At 41.2% G+C, this 17237-nt stretch overlaps 1 protein-coding gene across 14 annotated transcripts in view; it reads right to left on the bottom strand.

Annotated features, from left to right (window-relative positions):
• Positions 1–17237, bottom strand: part of ARID1B (AT-rich interaction domain 1B) — a 620767-nt gene that overhangs the window by 124836 nt on the left and 478694 nt on the right. For all 14 annotated transcript variants that reach the window (XM_061624213.1, XM_061624203.1, XM_061624204.1 and 11 more), the window contains one exon: positions 1429–1756. In XM_061624213.1, the coding sequence (XP_061480197.1) occupies positions 1429–1756 (328 nt within the window). The remainder of the gene's footprint in view (positions 1–1428; positions 1757–17237) is intronic.

Genomic DNA, 17237 nt, shown 5'->3' with positions numbered 1-17237 from the left:
GCTCACTTTTACTTTTGTAAAGTACTGCTTGCTCAAAAGAAGGAAAGACACAAAGTTAGTTAATCTTGTAGATATTGTTCTAGGTTAGTTTTCAGAGAGATAATGTGGTTTTATCCTATTAAGATGGCACATTTAAATGTTTTGTTGTTTTTTAAATTGTTTTATGTCTCCCCTAATACCTCACAGTACAAACAAGTAGTTTATTTCTTTTCCTATCTGGTAGGCATGGCATTTAATGCATGTCTAGCATAAAAAAGACTAATTAATGTATAATGTAATCAGTGTTATTTTATACAACCCAATGGATTGAATATGCTTACAGAAATATGCACGAATATGTATCTTATATATCCATGAACTTAATATACACATGCATATAGCACCATTTTGCAAAATAATAATGAAATTCCTTTTCCCCTTTTATTTCAATACTATGAAACAGAGAAACAAAAAATAAAGCATGATCCAAAGGAACATGACTACATGTATTTCCTATGGCTGCCATGGGCCACACAAGAGAGTTGACATTTGCATTTCCATAGGTCCTCAGAACTGCAAGGAACAGACTCCACTCCAATGACCAGGTGTTTTTGCTTAAGGGTCTTGTAGATATCATTCTAGAGAGAGTAGCTTGTGCCTATTAGCCCTGGTGGGTAAATTTATGGTGTTATATCAAGACCTGAAGAAGTTGTTTCCTGGGCTGCAAAGATCATAGGACTTGATGTTAATAATCCATACATCAGTCCCCAATTTGCCCCTCAGAATGGCAGTTATAAAGTAGATATTCAGGTTAACTTTAAAAGGTTGCTTGTTAACTACAATTGCTCACATCCATTAGCCAGTGGATTTTGATAATGTTCTTCAAATTTCAAATGCCCAGGAGCCAACTATGGTCTGTATTCAGTGTAGCGCTAAGGTGAACGTTCTGTCATCGGAAGGATTTTTCCTTGTGTAACGTAACGTTTTCCCCCTCTCCCCCTCTGCGTACTCCCTAAATCTGCTCTGGGGGTTCCAATTTGGGGCTTGCACAGGGGGAAGAGAGGGGCAGAATCCCATTGCGCTAGCACTAATCTTTGTGTTAGCACAATAATTTAGTTGAATATTGCCCTATGACTCTAGTAATCGTGCTTCTTCCCACCCTCCATTCCCCAACAATTCCTGCTATACCCATGAGTATTAAATTTATTCTTTCAAAACTGCAGGGGTTAACTGCAGGTATTTTACTTTTTACGCTACCTTAAACTGGGGGATTTACTGTTCTAAACGTTTTTATTTATAGATAGAAAACATAGTTTATAATGGTCAACACCTGCCACTGTCATTTGGTTTCTTTTAACAATTATACCATTTTCTTCTTTGCACAAACCTCTTTACTATATAAGCAAGTACACTTTAAATGGATTCAGATCCTTGCCTTTGGATGCATACCTGCTCTGGGCGGAGTTTGCAGCAGCCTGCATCACTGCTGCAGCCGCCTCCTGTGCCTTACGGTTCACAGTTGGCATGGGTGGTCCCATCCCTGGGCCTCCCTGCTGAGACATGCCTGGAGAATTGGGGGTCATATTGCTCATATTTCCAGGAAACGGTCTGCTCTGCATCCCAGCTGATGGCATTCGTCCCAGGGGTATGGTACCACAAGGCTGGCCTGGCCCCTGTCCATGCATCTGGTTGCTGGTATTTATACCCATACCAGGTCCTGGACCACTGTAACTTGTGTTGGTCACTCCAGAGTACGTTGGTTGTCTGGAGTAGTTTCCTAAATAAAACAATATAACAGAGGAAAATAAGGTTACAAGTTTTGATTCAGTGAAACAGCTTGCTGGAAAATCTTGTGCTATGAAATAACTACAGCAGTGCAAGACACAAGTGGGGCAATTCCTTATCTATTTTCTGTTATCCAATATCCACTGGATATTGGCGTTCTGAAGATACAGGTTTCTGAAAGTGGTGGGCTTGCCTCACTAAGGGGATGTGTGGAGGCTGGTGGTGGATGTGGGAAGGCTGAACAACAACGGCATGTGGGGGGAGGGAGACTGCAGCTGCATAATCATCCTGCAGCACCAGGAGCCTGGGTGTAAGAGTGGGAAAAGTAAAACCTGCATGGAAGCAAAAGGAGGAAAGAACTTAAGAAGATCTTGCTGGGGTGGGTAAATGCATTAGGGGTTGTGGCCCTGTGAGCCTTCATTCTTGTTCCTACTCTTTGAAAAAGGTTTTTACAAAGAGACATCCCACTCAAATACAAATATTAGATCACTTCCTCCTTGTTCTCCACATCTTATAATAAGAAACAGACAACAGAACAGACACAATTCCTTCTTCCCTGCCCCTTGTACATTAAACAAGATCTAGCCTAGCATTGTCAGAACATCTTTGTAATTGGTTCATATGCAAGCACTGTTAAATCATGGCTCAATTTTTTTGTTGCTCCATATACTTTTCACTATTATGTCTTACAAGTTCTATCCTATACTTTTAAAGGAAATTAAATAACACTGTACATTTGTTTTAGGAACCAAGGACAAGTGAAATTAACACATAGGATTCCCACAACTGCTTAAATGGAAACACCAGTCTCCAGATTTAGCTGTTTTTTTAAAAAGAGAACACCTTAATCCCCACTTCCCACCCCTACTTACACTCCAGCACAACTATAGGTAATCAACTATTCCAATGTGATTGACAAACAATTCCCTAACAGCCTTTATTTCTAATATTTTACTACCACTTAGCATTCTTTAATAGAAAACTCTACAACCACAATATAAATTCACTGGAATATTCTATAGCTTTATCTACAGGTATCTGTTTTTATTCTAATGCAGCATGTTTGCTGAACACAAAAACAAGCATTCCAATTCATATTCTAGGTGAAACAGGAAAATCTTTAAGTGACATCTATCCCTGCTGGATCTGAGCCATTTTTTCTCCTGGAAAAGCTCCTCTATACCTGCCAAGTAAAAGTAACCACTCAGCAGCAGGGTAAGAAGCTCTACGGTTTGCAGCAAAAACCTTATTGGCTGAATACAGTGCACAACATTATCTATTCCTCTTTTACATAGTACTCTTTCTAACAAATATTGCAGATGTAACAAATTATATCAGATTGATATAATTCCAATCATCAGTATAGATTTGACCCATATATGCTACATTAGGACTTTTTGTTCAAGGCTTAGGGGAATTCAGAATAGAACTTCATCAGGTATGATTGTTTCCAGTCTCTTTATAAAAGGACGATCTCTCCTAACTGATAAATACAAAGGTAGTATATTACTATTCAAAGTTAAGATGAGTCACAGGAGATATCAACAATAGTTCTTTTGGTCTCTCAAATGTCTTGTGGCTTCAGGCAAGCAAGGTTGTCTCAATGGGAAGACACTGAGGTCCCAACTAGCACAAGGAGGTCCCATTTAGAACTGGGGTGGGGAACCTGTGGCCATTAAGATGTTGTTGAATTCCAACTTCAGATGTTGTTGAACTCCAGCATGACCAATAGTCAGGAATGATGGGAGTTGTTCTCCAGCAACATCTGGTGGGCCAAAGATTTCCCACCCCTGAACTAGAAGAAGTGTGTCACAACACATGCGTGTTTATGTCTCAGAGACACATCAACCTGTCTGAAGTACCTCATGTGCTACTGTAAAATTTATTCGCGAGAGATAAGCAGAAGTAGAGCATAGATCTCTAATGCCTTGTAAACTGGTATTTAAAAACTGTCGTTTCTCTTTATCGGAGTCGCATAAAGGACAGCAGCAGAAAAGGCACCACCCACGAACAAAGGAGAATCTTCTTTATCAAAGGGGTTCAGTTAGAATAGACTAGATGATAGGAATGAGATAACCTCTCGGGGGGGGGGGAAGATGTAGATTTTTCATCAACACCTCAATAAACAAACAAACAAACAAACAAACAAATAAATAAAGACAGACAGACAGACAGACAGACAGAAAGCCGGGAATGAGAATTACAAACTTATTTCCATGTTTCTCTAATAGATTAGTAATTTGCTGGCAAAGGCTTTGACAGCAAACAGATGGATGCACCATTAGATACAATGAATGCAGCAGATGCTGAGCCAGCCCCCATCAGCTGGACATTTCAGGCAGCCAAGTGCAAGAGCCCACACGTTTCAAGTGGGTACTGGCTGGTGTGGCAGCCTTGGAACATTAACAAGCATCCCATTCTCCTTTTTGCCAACAGATTTCAGCTTCTAGCTCATTTCAGCAAATTAGAATTGAATCCAGGAGCTTTGGATCCTCTCATACAGGAGAGTCCCTAGTAAACTGGAATTAGAATAGAGGATTGAAGACAGTCATAAATACCCTCCACTAAAGACCTGAGCATGTAATCTTGAAATAAAAATCTTCTGAGTTTCTCAAAGTGCTCATGCCTAGTTAACTCAGCTTTATAAATGTAGCACATTTTGTGAGAAGGACCAAATCCAGAAAAGCACTTGTACTTTTGTTTAACTTTAAAGTGTCTCAGTGTCATAACTGGGAACGCTCACAATCTTACAGATGATCTTTACATAAGTATGTTTGGCAAGAGGTCAAACACATTTAAGAGTGAACAATAAGCCTATTTTGACAAAGCCTGTTTTCTTATGTGTTCTGTACAGTGAATAGTTTTTTTAAGGCAATCTGCTTCCTTGCTTTGAAATCTGCTTTCTTGTTGGGCTGTTTTTGAAGCATTTTGTTGCATAATGAATAAAGGAGAAAATACGAGGAAAATACACTCAAATAAGTATTTATAATAAAATATTTAAAACAGAATTTTCATTCTACAGAGTGCTTCTCTACAGATTCTAGATAACACATTTGTGAATCAATTATAAGACAGCTAACTGCAGAGACTGTTCCATTTGTGTTTCTTTCTAGATAAAAAGTGACATACATCCAGCCATTTTATGTTGTCTGCACCAATGTGTATATGGCACATTATGCTTAGTAAATAGAAAAACTTAAGTCTAGTTGTACACGTGTCATCTCTACTACATGCACATACTATTTTAGATACATGTCACACATAGCACTGCATATAATGAAGGTAACCTCCACACTCTGTCACTAATTCAGCATAACCTTTAGAATATCATATGATCACCAAAGCCTAGATTCAACAAGCCTTTGTATGATCTGGCAGAGAGGGGCACCTCAACTTTCACTATGTAACTTAAAAAAACAAAACTGCTAATCATTGTGGTGTTTCAGGTCTGATCAATCCTGCAAGTTATTAAATTCATGGTTTCATAGTTCTCATTCTTGACTAAAACCCAGAAATTCATTATGGAGACGCAGTATAAAGAAAGTGGGGAAACAAGGAACTGCAGAACTTAACAGGAAAGGGGGCACAGTTTTTGGCATGTTATCCAGAAGTATTGCTTTGGCATTAAAATCAATTCCATTCATCAGTTTGAATAGCTAATGTTTTACTATGAAGAAAGCTACCATTTTCAGACAAGAATCTCACTGATTTCAATATGGCTGGGTCATTATGGTAAATTATAAACCTTAGTTGTTTTTTCTTCTTTATAACATAAGCTAGCAGCTAATTATTGCACAGTTTGTACTATCTGGGACCTTATAACTGCATAATATTTTGCAAACCAAAAGGTTTCCACCAGCTGGAAAACTAATTCTCAAAACTGCTATCATTCAGTAATGTAACCAGTTCACAGTTCAGTTCAGAAAACTAAAACAGAGAGATGGATGGATTTGTCCATAGAGGATTCAACCATATTGGGTTTCAAATCCTGTCATGACATGCAGGCACCAAGCAACCATATAAAGTACCTAATGTGGGACTGGAGTGAGATAAAACAGGGAGATAAAATAATCAGCATATAGTGGATTAAAATCACTATCCTAGTTAGGTAATTCCACAAAGAAACAGAAATATTATCAAAGTTTGCATCCAAAATCTTTCTAACCAGCTGAAAAAATTGCTAAAATGGCTAGCAACTTCAAACACATTTATTACGGAGAGGTAGCATAAATCTTATGCTTGTGCACTTTAAAGAAGCCTTCAGATTCTAGAAGCTCCCTTCGTATTACCTGTTTGACAAATTTTATAGCTTTAACTGCTTTGTCTTCCATGGTGTGTCCCTCTGTGTCCCTCTGCTTACAGAAAGCTCTTTGAACCGTAGAAACTTCCTTGAGCAGAAAGGGGGAAGAGGTGGTTTTTGCAGACAGAATTAAGAAAGAATTCAGGCAATGTTAATGTATTATACCCAACAACAAAAATGTATTAATAAACTGTTGGGGGAAAAAGATCCATGGGTCTCAATAAATGCCACAGAGATAAGGGATAAAGCCAAATCTCTATTTCTCTGTAACATCTGAATCGGGAGAGGCCGTGCAAGCCTGTGACCGCTGCCTGGACTCGGTGGTGGGCTGGATGAGGGCCAATAAACTGAGTCTGAATTCTAGCAAGATGGAGGCGCTGTGGGTTGGTGGTTCCTGAGTTTGGATAATTGGTCAACTGACTGCTTTGGATGGGGTTCTACTCCCTCTGAAAGAGCAGATCCTGAGTCTGGGGTGCTCCTGGATCTATCTTTGTCGCTAGAGGCCTAGGTGACCTCAGTGGCTAGGAGTGCCTTTTACCAGCTTCAGTTGGTAAGACAGCTGCGGCCGTTCCTGGACTGGGATAGCCTGACCACTGTTGTCCATGTACTGGTAACCTCTAGGCTGGATTACTGTAATGCGCTCTATGTGGGGCTCCCCTTGAGGTTGGTCCGGAAGCTGCATCTGGTGCAAAATGCAGTGGCGAGACTGCTCACTAGGGCAGGGTATCACCAACTTGTCACCCCTCTGCTGAAAGAACTGCACTGGCTGCCCATTTGCTACCGGGCCAAGTTCAAGGTTCTAGTTTTGGTGTACAAAGCCCTATACAGCTTGGGACCAGGATACCTGAAAGACTGTCTTCTCACTTATATACCCAGCCAATCACTGCGCTCTGCAGGTGAGGGCCTCCTGCAGATACCATTTTATCAGGAGGTCCGTTCTGCACAATATAGGAAACGGACCTTTAGTGTGGCAGCACCTACCCTGTTGAATTCCCTCCCCTTAAATATTAGGCAGGCGCCATCTCTGTTACCTTTTCGGCACCTTTTGAAAACTTTCCTCTTTCAACAAGCCTTTTAAGTTGAGACCTATCCCAGTCTGCGTCTGTTGGAATTGCTTTTAATATTTGTTTTTAAAACAATTATGTTTTTAACCATTTTTAAAGATATTTTAAAGCTTTTTAAAAAAATGTTTTTAAAGTTGTTTTGTTTTAATGTATTTTGAGGTCCGTTTTTATGATGTTTTGATGTGTTTTTAGCGCTTTTGTTTGCCGCCCTGGGCTCCTGCTGGGAGGAAGGGTGAGATATAAATAAATAAATAAATAAATAAATAAATAAAGTAATTATGGCAATCTCTTTGGAAGGTTTACAGTAAACCTAGGTGAGTTTGGGGAACCAATATGCACTTTTATTGGAAACTGCTCATTCATACTGAACATTTTGAGCCATCAAAAACTGCAATATAAACACTGCAAAAATGAAGGTTTCGTATGACTGCTATAGTTCTTGAACAGCATTTCTGAGGACACATTTAAACATTACAACCTTCATTCAAAAACTGCTAAAAAGTACTTCCCTTTAGACCATTCATTGTGGCAGTCACAACATTTTATCCTTTCTTTCAAGCAGCTCAGAAAGGTCCATAAGGCCACCATCCCTTAATAGCCTCTTATCCCATTCATTGACCCAAACCTCTATATCAACTCTATGCCTGTCACATATTCCTGGTGACTGTCAGTGCTAGTGTATAATCAACACCTGTGTTTTGCCTAATACGCAGGGACAAGAAGCTTTTAAATGTTATAACCACCTTGCAGAGTGTTGCTCCTGACGGGCACAACTGACCCCTGGAGATTACATGTTGGAATGTGATTCCATTGAATATCTGGAGAGTGTACTTCTTCTGTTGTATTATGAAGCACAAGGCTATCAATCAAGTCTCTTACATAAAGGCTTGGCCTTATTCTGTTTAGTCTACTTTTTCCTGTTGCTATCCAGTTGCTCAACTTCCTTGACCAAATTGTTCATACCATGAGGTGAAATGGCTTATCTTGCTGTTGAAATAGCATATATATTTGCTCAGCAGCACTATCACCAAGTATATATATATCTATAAACAAAATCACAATGTGTTACGGCACAGACCACTTTTGTATGACAGGCAGGATTACAGGACTCATGAAGTCCATATATATCCAATCCTTTTAGCAATTCTTGCCTCTCTTTTTCAGAAACACAGTGCCACACCTTTCCATCTCCCTTCCAAATGCTAGTTTCCTGGTGGAAGATGAGGTAATGCCTCTATGTTACATTGCTCCCCTCTCAACTGGTTGCCTACCTTCCCTTTCTTGCCAGATTCTGAGCGTGACAACTTAAGACTGTGATAAAGCAATAGAATATTGGGAAATGTATGTCACACATTTTTTTAAATATATGAACAACATGATTTCATGATTGGTAAAAAAAATCTATGGTGTTCACATTGGGTGAAATTAAGGATGTTGGCAGGATCTGCTAAAAATGGACTATCAAGCAGATTTTGACCCCCATAATGAGCACATTATATGTAAATAGATTGATAAATTGCTTAGTATTTACATACTCATTGATTTATAATTGCTGCTGTCCCAACAGGGGTTTCATTGCTTTTCTTTATCTATTGACTTTGTGTGTATATAAGTTGTTTGTTGCTAGAGGCAGCCTATAGGCACCAAGGCTGCAATCCTAACCATGTCTACTCATTACTGCAAACTGAATTCAGTGGGGTTTACTCCCAAATAAGTGGTTATGGCTGCAGTCTTAATCCACTTCCAACTGTAAAATTTAAAAACCAATGGAATGCATAATTCATTATTGTTTTTTCACATGGAAAGAAGTAATCTCTTTTGTTACCTGTTGACTTTATCCATGCTCCTCAGTAAAAGTCTGAGGATTTCAAGCTGTGAAACACAAACTCATGTTTACTACCATACCAAAATCATGTTTAAACCATAAATTAGTTTAAGCATTATGTTTCACCAAATGCACACACACAACCATTGTCTGTATAAACATTGTCTGTATACACATGTATGAAATAAAATGTTGCATTACAAAAAGGACTTATGTCAGCAGTATTACACTGGCATTCAGAGTGCTTGTAAAATGCCTGTAAAATGTTTAATATGCCCATACAATCCAGGACACAAACTATCAATAGAGTGCTAAACTGTCCTTCCCTAATGCCCAAGTGAGGAAAATGAGACAAACTGTAAAATCAAGATAGTGAAACTGCAATTCTAACCCCACTGACCTGGTAGTAAGTCCAACTGAATTCAATGGGACTTACTTTTGAGTAGACATGATTAGGATTGCAGCAATAGGTAGCTTTGTGATGGGCCATTAGTCACTTCATTAACTTTGTCTTTAAGATGACATAAGACTCTTGGTTATTTTTGCTGCAAAAAGCTAACAGAGCTATCCCTGTGGAAATTAATTAACTTTTAAAGGGAACACAGAGGAAAGAGAACTGATTTGTAAATATCTGTTCACTGATATATGCATGGCTATCATGCACTATGATATATGTAATAAATTACATATATTTCTGCATCAGCAGATAATGAAATGGAAGAAAGACTTGTGCAACATAAACCAACTGCAATACTGGATGAAAGTGCAGAAAACACTGGATGAAAGTGTGAATGGATGTTGGAATGGATTGGGGCACATTTGTACATTCCTAAGTGAGATCCAATGTAACTGTTAGTGCAAGATATCTGAGAACTGACATTGTCATGTGAGCAGTAGCAAAAACGGTAGAGCACAAGCTTAATTGTAACCAAGTATAATAACAGTAGCAGTTGTGCTAGGGGCAAGACACCCATTGGATTCAGCTGTTGCAGTACACTAAGAGTGAGGCTCCTGCCAGCAAAAGGGGTGTTGCACGAGCAGTCTGCCACAAGTGAGTATCACCCATTGTCTTCTAGCACTCAGCTGGCATTACAGCCTTCACACACAGTCTCCATTATTCAAAGAGTTGACCACAACTTGAAAATCCTTAAACTGAAGGCTAAGATGTCCCTGTGTGTCCTGTAAATGCTGCAATAGGTGACTTTAATTTGCAAATTGTTTTGACAGTTGTGATTGACACTTTCAAGCCTACTAACTTCACACATACCTATATCAGCTTTACCAATGAATGGAGTTTATAAGACTTACCACAAGTATGTTACTTATGCTTACCTCCTGTTCTATACTATATAATAGAAGTTGGAATGAGATACAACTTTTCTAGATTAACAATTTATACCAAACTTTTCAGAAGGAACCAAATCATCTTCTTGCATTCTGTCAAGATACCTGATAGAAATAAACATGCCTTGCAAAAGTAATCAGACTCCTGACCAATGTTCTCATATTACTGAATTACAAATGGTACACTGTAATTTCGTTCTGTATATTTTATTTTGAAACACTGAAACTCAAAATCAATTATTGTAAGTGAAGTCAGAGACGTTATCAGGGAAGAATGCAAAAAGACAATACCTCTAGTTAAAAAGAGAGAAAGACCTCAGTGGATGACTGACAGAATTCTTAAAATGGTTAAAGAGAGAAGGAAGCAAAAGGAGATAGAAACACAGCCGGAACCCTAAATGCAACAGTACAGTGACTAGTACATAGGGACAAAGAGAACTATTACAATAGTTATTGTCTAGAAATAGAAGAGGACAACAAAAAGGGAAGAACAAGAGCCCCATTCCAAAAGATTAGAGAAATGAAAGGGAAATTTAAACCAAGAGTAGAGATGTTGAATAATCAACAGGGGAACACACTGATTGACCGAGATGAAATAAAAGGAAGATGGAAGCAATACACTGAAGAACTCTATAAAAGAGATGCCAGGACGACATATTCATTCATGGAGGAACTGTATGATGAAGAACCAGAAATTTTAGAATATGAGGTGAAAGCTGCTCTTAAAATACTTGAAAGAAACAAATCACCAGGAACAGATGGCATACCAATACAGTTGCTACAAGCTACTGAGACTGAATCTGTCCAAATTTTGACAAAAATTTGTCAAGAAATATGGAAAACTAAATAATGGCCCACAGACTGGAAGCTTTCAATTTATATCCCAATTCCAAAGAAAGGAGATCCCAGAGAATGCAGTAATTATCGAACTATTGCCTTAATATCCCATGCAAATAAAGTAACGCTCAGGATTCTACAGCAAAGGCTCTTACCATAGATGGAGTGAAAAATGCTAGATGTCCAAGCTGGATTTAGAAAGGGAAGAGGCACCGGAGATCATATTGCAAACATATGTTGGATAATGGAACGGAGCAAGGAATTTCAGAAGGAAATCACCCTGTGCTTTATAAATTACAACAAAGCCTTTGACTGTGTAGATCATGAAAAATGCTTTAAAAGAAATGGGGGTGCCACAGCATCTGATTGTCCTCATGCACAACCTATACTCTGGACAAAAGGCTACTGTAAGGACAGAATACAGAGAAACCGATTGGTTCCCAATTGAAAAGGGTGTGGGACAGGGGTGTATTTTATCGCCCTATTCGTTTAATCTATATGCAGAACACATCATACACAAAGTAGGCTTGGACCAAGATGAAGGAGGTGTGAAAATTGGAGGGAGAAATATCAATAATTTAAGATACGCACACAATACCATACTACTAGGAGAAACCAGTAATGATTTGAAACGAAGCTGATGAAAGTTGAAGAGGAAAGCACAAAAGCAGGACTATAGCTGAATGTCAAGAAGATTAAAGTAATGACAACAGAAGATTTATGTAACTTTAAAGTTGACAATGAGGACATTGAACTTGTCAAGGATTATCAATACCTTGGCACAGTCATTAACCAAAACGGAGACAATAGTCAAGAAATCAGAAGAAGGCTAGGACTGGGGAGGGCAGCTATGAGAGAACTAGAAAAGGTCCTCAAATGCAAAGATGTATCACTGAACACTAAAGTCAGGATCATTCAGACCATGGTATTCCAGATCTCTATGTATGCATGTGAAAGTTGGACAGTGAAAAAAGTGGGTAAGAGAAAAATCAACTCATTTGAAATGTGGTGTTGGAGGAGAGGTATAGACCGCAAAAAGACAAATAATTGGGTGCCAGAACAAATTAAACCAGAACTGTCACTAGAAGCTAAAATGATGATACTGAGGTTATCATGAGAAGACATGATTCACTAGAAAAGATAATAATGCTGGGAAAAACAGAAGGGAGTAAAAAAAGATGAAGACTAAACAAGAGATGGCTTCATTCTATAAAGGAAGCCACAGACCTGAACTTACAAAATCTGAAGAGAGTGGTTTATTACAGATGCTATTGGAGGTTGCTGATTCATAGGGTCGCCGTAAGTCGTAATCGACTGAAGGCACATAACAACAACAAGGTGACATTGGTTTTTTGTTGGGAAATGTTTGTAAGAAAGAAAAAACTGTAACATGTTGCTTGCGTAAGTATTCAACCGCCACACATTAATATTTGGGAGAGCCGTATTTCGCTGCTATAACAGCTTGAAGTCTTTTGGGGTAGGTACGTACCAGCTTTGCACACAGTGTCAGAGGGATTTTGGCCCATTGTTCTTGGCAGATTTGCTCCAGGTTGTTTGGGGACCGCAATTTTCAAAGAGCGCCACAGATTCTCAATGGGATTGAGATCAGGACTTTGACTGGGCTACTGTAGCACATTCATCTTGAGCCACTCCAGTGTTGCTTTGGCCTTGTGCTTGGGATTATTGTCCTCAAAGTGAATTTCCTCCCAAACTTCACTTTTTTAGTGGACTGAAATTGGTTCTCTTGCAGTATTTCCCTGTATTTTGCTCCATCCATTCTTCCTTCAGTTTTAACAAGATGCCCAGTCCCTGCTGCCACCACCATACTTCACTGAAGGGATGGTGTGTCTTGAGGCATGGGCAGTGTTAGCCTTGCGCCACACATAGCGCATTGAGTTTTGGCCAGAAAACTCTGTCTTGGTCTCATCTGATCACAAAAACTTTTCCCATATCGCAGCTGGGGCACTCTCATGCTTTCTGGCAAACTCCAGATGTACTTTTTGAATAACGGCTTCTTTCTTGCCACCTTCCCATACAGGCCAGTGTTATGCAGCACTCTTGATATGGTTGACTGGTGCACCATTACTCCACTCCCAGCCATTGAATTCTGTAGCTCTTTCAAAGTGATTGTTGGCCTCTCTGTGGCTTCTCCCACAAGTGTCCTTCTTGTCTGAGTGCTGAGTTTTGAGGGATGGCCTTTTCTTGGCAGTGCCTGGGTGGTGTCATGCAGCTTCCACTTCGTGATTATTGCTCCGATTGTGCTCACTGGGATATTCCAACACTCGGATATTATTTTGTACCCTTCTCCTAATCCATGCATTTGTATTACCGTATATTCCGGCGTATAAGACGACTGGGCGTATAAGACGACCCCCAACTTTTGAGAAGATTTTCCTGGGTTAGAAAGTCATCTTATACGCCGGAATAACAGCCCCCCAACCACAGCCACAACTCTTCAACCCGCTTGCCCCCATAGCAACCCGCCCCCAGCCGCAAGAAAGACCCTGATCCCCGTTTAAAAAGCCAGCGTCCCTCTCTCCCCTTTCTTCCCTGCGTGGCCAGCGCCCCCTCGCCCCATAGCCCGCACCGACCTTTGCCCACCAAGAAGTGGATGTCGCTGAGCACCTCGTTCTTGAAGAGGAAGGCGAAGTGCTCCTGCACCGTCGGCTTCGTCGCCTGCCAGTTGTAGGCCGGCTCCCGCGGTGCCAGCAGGCCGGAGGTGGCGGCGGCGGTGGAGGGCGCCGAGGAGGAGGCCGCAGGGGCAGCTGTCGGCAGCGGGTTCCCACCTCCGCTGCCTCCCGCTGCTGCTGCTGCCGCCCGGTGGTTGTGCGTCAGCAGAGGCGCCGGCGCGGCGGCAAGAGCAGCAAAAGCGGCCCGCCGTTGGCCGCCCGAGGAGGAGCAGCCGCCGCGGCCCCGTCGCTCGCCTGAGCAGCCGCTGGCGGAGGAGCAGCAGCAGCGGCGGGAGGCGGCGCAGGCGAGGCCGCCACGGAGGAGAAGGACGCGGGGAAGCTGCTGCTGCTGCTGCCGCCGCCCGGTGGTTCTGCGTCAGCGGAGGCGCCGGCGCAGCCTGCGGTGGCGAGAACAACGAAAGCGGCCCACCGTTGGCCGCCCGAGGAGGAGCAGCCACCGCCGCCGCGGCCCCGTCGCTCGCCTGAGCAGCCGCGGGCGTAGGAGCAGCAGCGGCGGCGGGAGGCGGCACAGGCGAGGCTGCCACGGAGGAGAAGGACACGGGGAGGCTGCTGCTGCTGCTCCCCACCCCGGCCGCCATTTTGCGGTGGAGGAGGCCGCGCAGGAGATGGCGGGGACGGAGGAGCAATGGGGATTCCCCTCAGGGGAGGGGACACCGGGCCAGGCTGCAAGCAGGAGAAATACTATATTCCGGCGTATAAGACGACACCCGGCATATAAGACGACCCCCAACTTTTGTGAAGATTTTCCTGGGTTAAAAAGTCGTCTTATACGCCGGAATATACGGCACATTATCTCTCATGTCTGTAGAATGCTCTTTGGTCTTCATTTTCCTTCAGATCCACAGCCTGACCAATGATCCTTCAAGGAGGTTTTATCCTGACAATGTGATAGCCACTTTAATGGTTCACAGGTGAAGGCCAATGGTAAGGTAAATGTGTCCTCAATAGGGCAATTTCATCTGTGTAAACTGGGAGCTTCCACAGCACAGGGGCTGAATACTTATGCAAGTAACTGGTTTCAGTTTTTTATGTTTCTTACAAACATTTCCCAACATAAAACCAACGTCACCTTACAATAACTGATTTTGAGTTTCAGTGTTTCAAAATAAAATATCATACAGAACGAAATTACAATATACCATTTGTAATTTAGTAATATGACAGCATTAGTCTGATTACTGTCGCAAGGCACTGTATTTCTGGTCTACTTAGTGTGGATTTAACCACAGACATGCACACCATTATCATTACCATGCTTCATTTCAACACTGCTGTGAAGTAGGTTACTTATTTATTAGATTTATACCCCACCCTTCCTCCCAGTAGGAGCCTAGGGTGGCAAACAAAAGTTCACCTCATATGTATTATATACTTCATCTCATTTGTATTATAACTGTATTATTAATAATAGATAGCTGCTTATTCTGAACAAACTAGTAGCTACTTGACCCAGGAGGGAAAAAAGTCATTAGTTACATCCAATTAACAAGATGATGATGTGGGTTCAGTAAACATATGCAACGTTTGGCACATAGTGACACCATATTGTAATTATTGCACTACATATCCCAGTTATCATTCAGTCCCCTATTTTCTACACCATTACAAAATTGTTGAAAGTAGACTGAATAGTGTCACAGAAAAATTATGAGCTTGGCATATCACTGCTTTACTATGTATCAGACTGTGTACGCATTTGTTCAACCTACGCTCTCAACATGCCAATTTGGTTGTGTGAATTGGATGTTATGCCAACTGTTCATGCAATTTTCACCTTATGTTGGACAAAATGAGTTGGTCCATGACTTGTATAAGAAGGATGAACTAATGTGTACTGTAGAAGTAATGAATAACTGCAGAAGCAGTATACTTTTAAGTATTAAGAGGTGTTTGGCAATGAAGTAACAGTAAACTTAACCATCTTTGCTATTAAAAAATTCTTCATCAAAAGACACTTCCTCTTTCAGTTTTCTATCATTTTATGGTCACATGGATGTAAGCCAGGCATATCTCTTAAGTGCATTAGTTGTAGCTATTGCTCTATAAGAGAAATCTGCCGCCCTTTGTAAGTTCCAGCTGCATCAATTTTTGGTGCTCAGATATTAAGATTTAAGCTAACTAACTTGTATCACCCTGAAACTCTTGAAAGCACATAGGCTTCTTGTCACCTAAAAATATCAATATCACCCCTCATCCAACTACTACTGCTAGATTTTTTTTTATTTTTTTTTACTACTGCTAGATAAATGTTCCTCACAAATGAACGAGCATACTTTAGTATCAAATATATTTAGGCTACGTTTCTCTGAAATTAGTAGTACTGACCTGTGACCACTACAACTGCAAGGGATAAATGAAACGGACTGTTGGTCTCACCTGGAAGGTGGTTTTCGCAGGTATCATACCATCAGGTGAGTTGTAGCACTGCCTGGTGTCCAAAGGCAGGAATGCACGAGAGTCAAGACTTCAGCTGCTCCTTCCGGCTTGACCCGTCCATTCCAGACAAACTGTACACCGGATCCGTGCATCTCTTTTCAGACAGACACCTCTCAGACAGGAAATAATATAAGGAGCAGCAATCATTATAATACACATCTTGACTCTGAACAGGAAATATGCACAAACACTAAATAAAACCCCATAAAGACAGTAAAGAACAGCCTTAGCAGTAACATGTCTCACACAGTTAATATAATGCAGGTAATGTAATTCAAACTGGATTGAGCTGAAACAAGTTGAAGACTTATCAAATAGAAAAATTATCTCCAGAAAAAGCTAGGCAACCTCCCTCAACGTGGAGAGCCCTGATGGTAGGATACCTGGGAAAACCACCTTTCAGGTGAGACCAGCAGTCTGTTTTCCTCAGGTAGCATACCATCAGGTGGGATGTACCAAAGCAGTCCCAGTAGGGTGGGCCCAGGCTGCCCAAGAGGAAGATAGTACCTGCTGTTGATTCCACCTACCAAATGAGGCATCTGCCAAAGCATAACAATCTACTTTATAGTGTCTAATAAAGGAATTTGGTGTGGACCACACAGCAGCCGTAAAAATATCTGCAATGGGTGCACTGGTTGCAAAGGCAGCCATAGTGGCCACTGACCTCGTAGGATGGGCTGTCACATTTGGAAGCACTGGTATCCTAAGAGACCCATAAGACAGAGTAATGCAAGCCCGCAGTCAACAAAGGAGGGTTGAGCTGGTGACCTTCTTCCCCAAGCTCCTTGGATGAAATGAGATGAAAAGCGACTCAGTCAAACGAATGTCCCGGGTCCTAGCCAGGTAAACCTTTAGGGTCTGACGTACGTCCAGGGAATGCCAGGCCTTCTTGAGGGGATGAGTCGGCTGAGGACAAAAGGAAGGTAAGACAATATCCTGATTAGAGTGGAAAACAGAAGACACTTTAGGTCAAAAAG

The sequence above is a fragment of the Rhineura floridana genome, chromosome 4 (assembly GCF_030035675.1).
Source record: "Rhineura floridana isolate rRhiFlo1 chromosome 4, rRhiFlo1.hap2, whole genome shotgun sequence".
NCBI classification, from domain to species: domain Eukaryota; kingdom Metazoa; phylum Chordata; class Lepidosauria; order Squamata; family Rhineuridae; genus Rhineura; species Rhineura floridana.
Note: the sequence above shows the minus strand (reverse complement) of the source record. Positions and strands in the feature narration are given on the sequence as shown.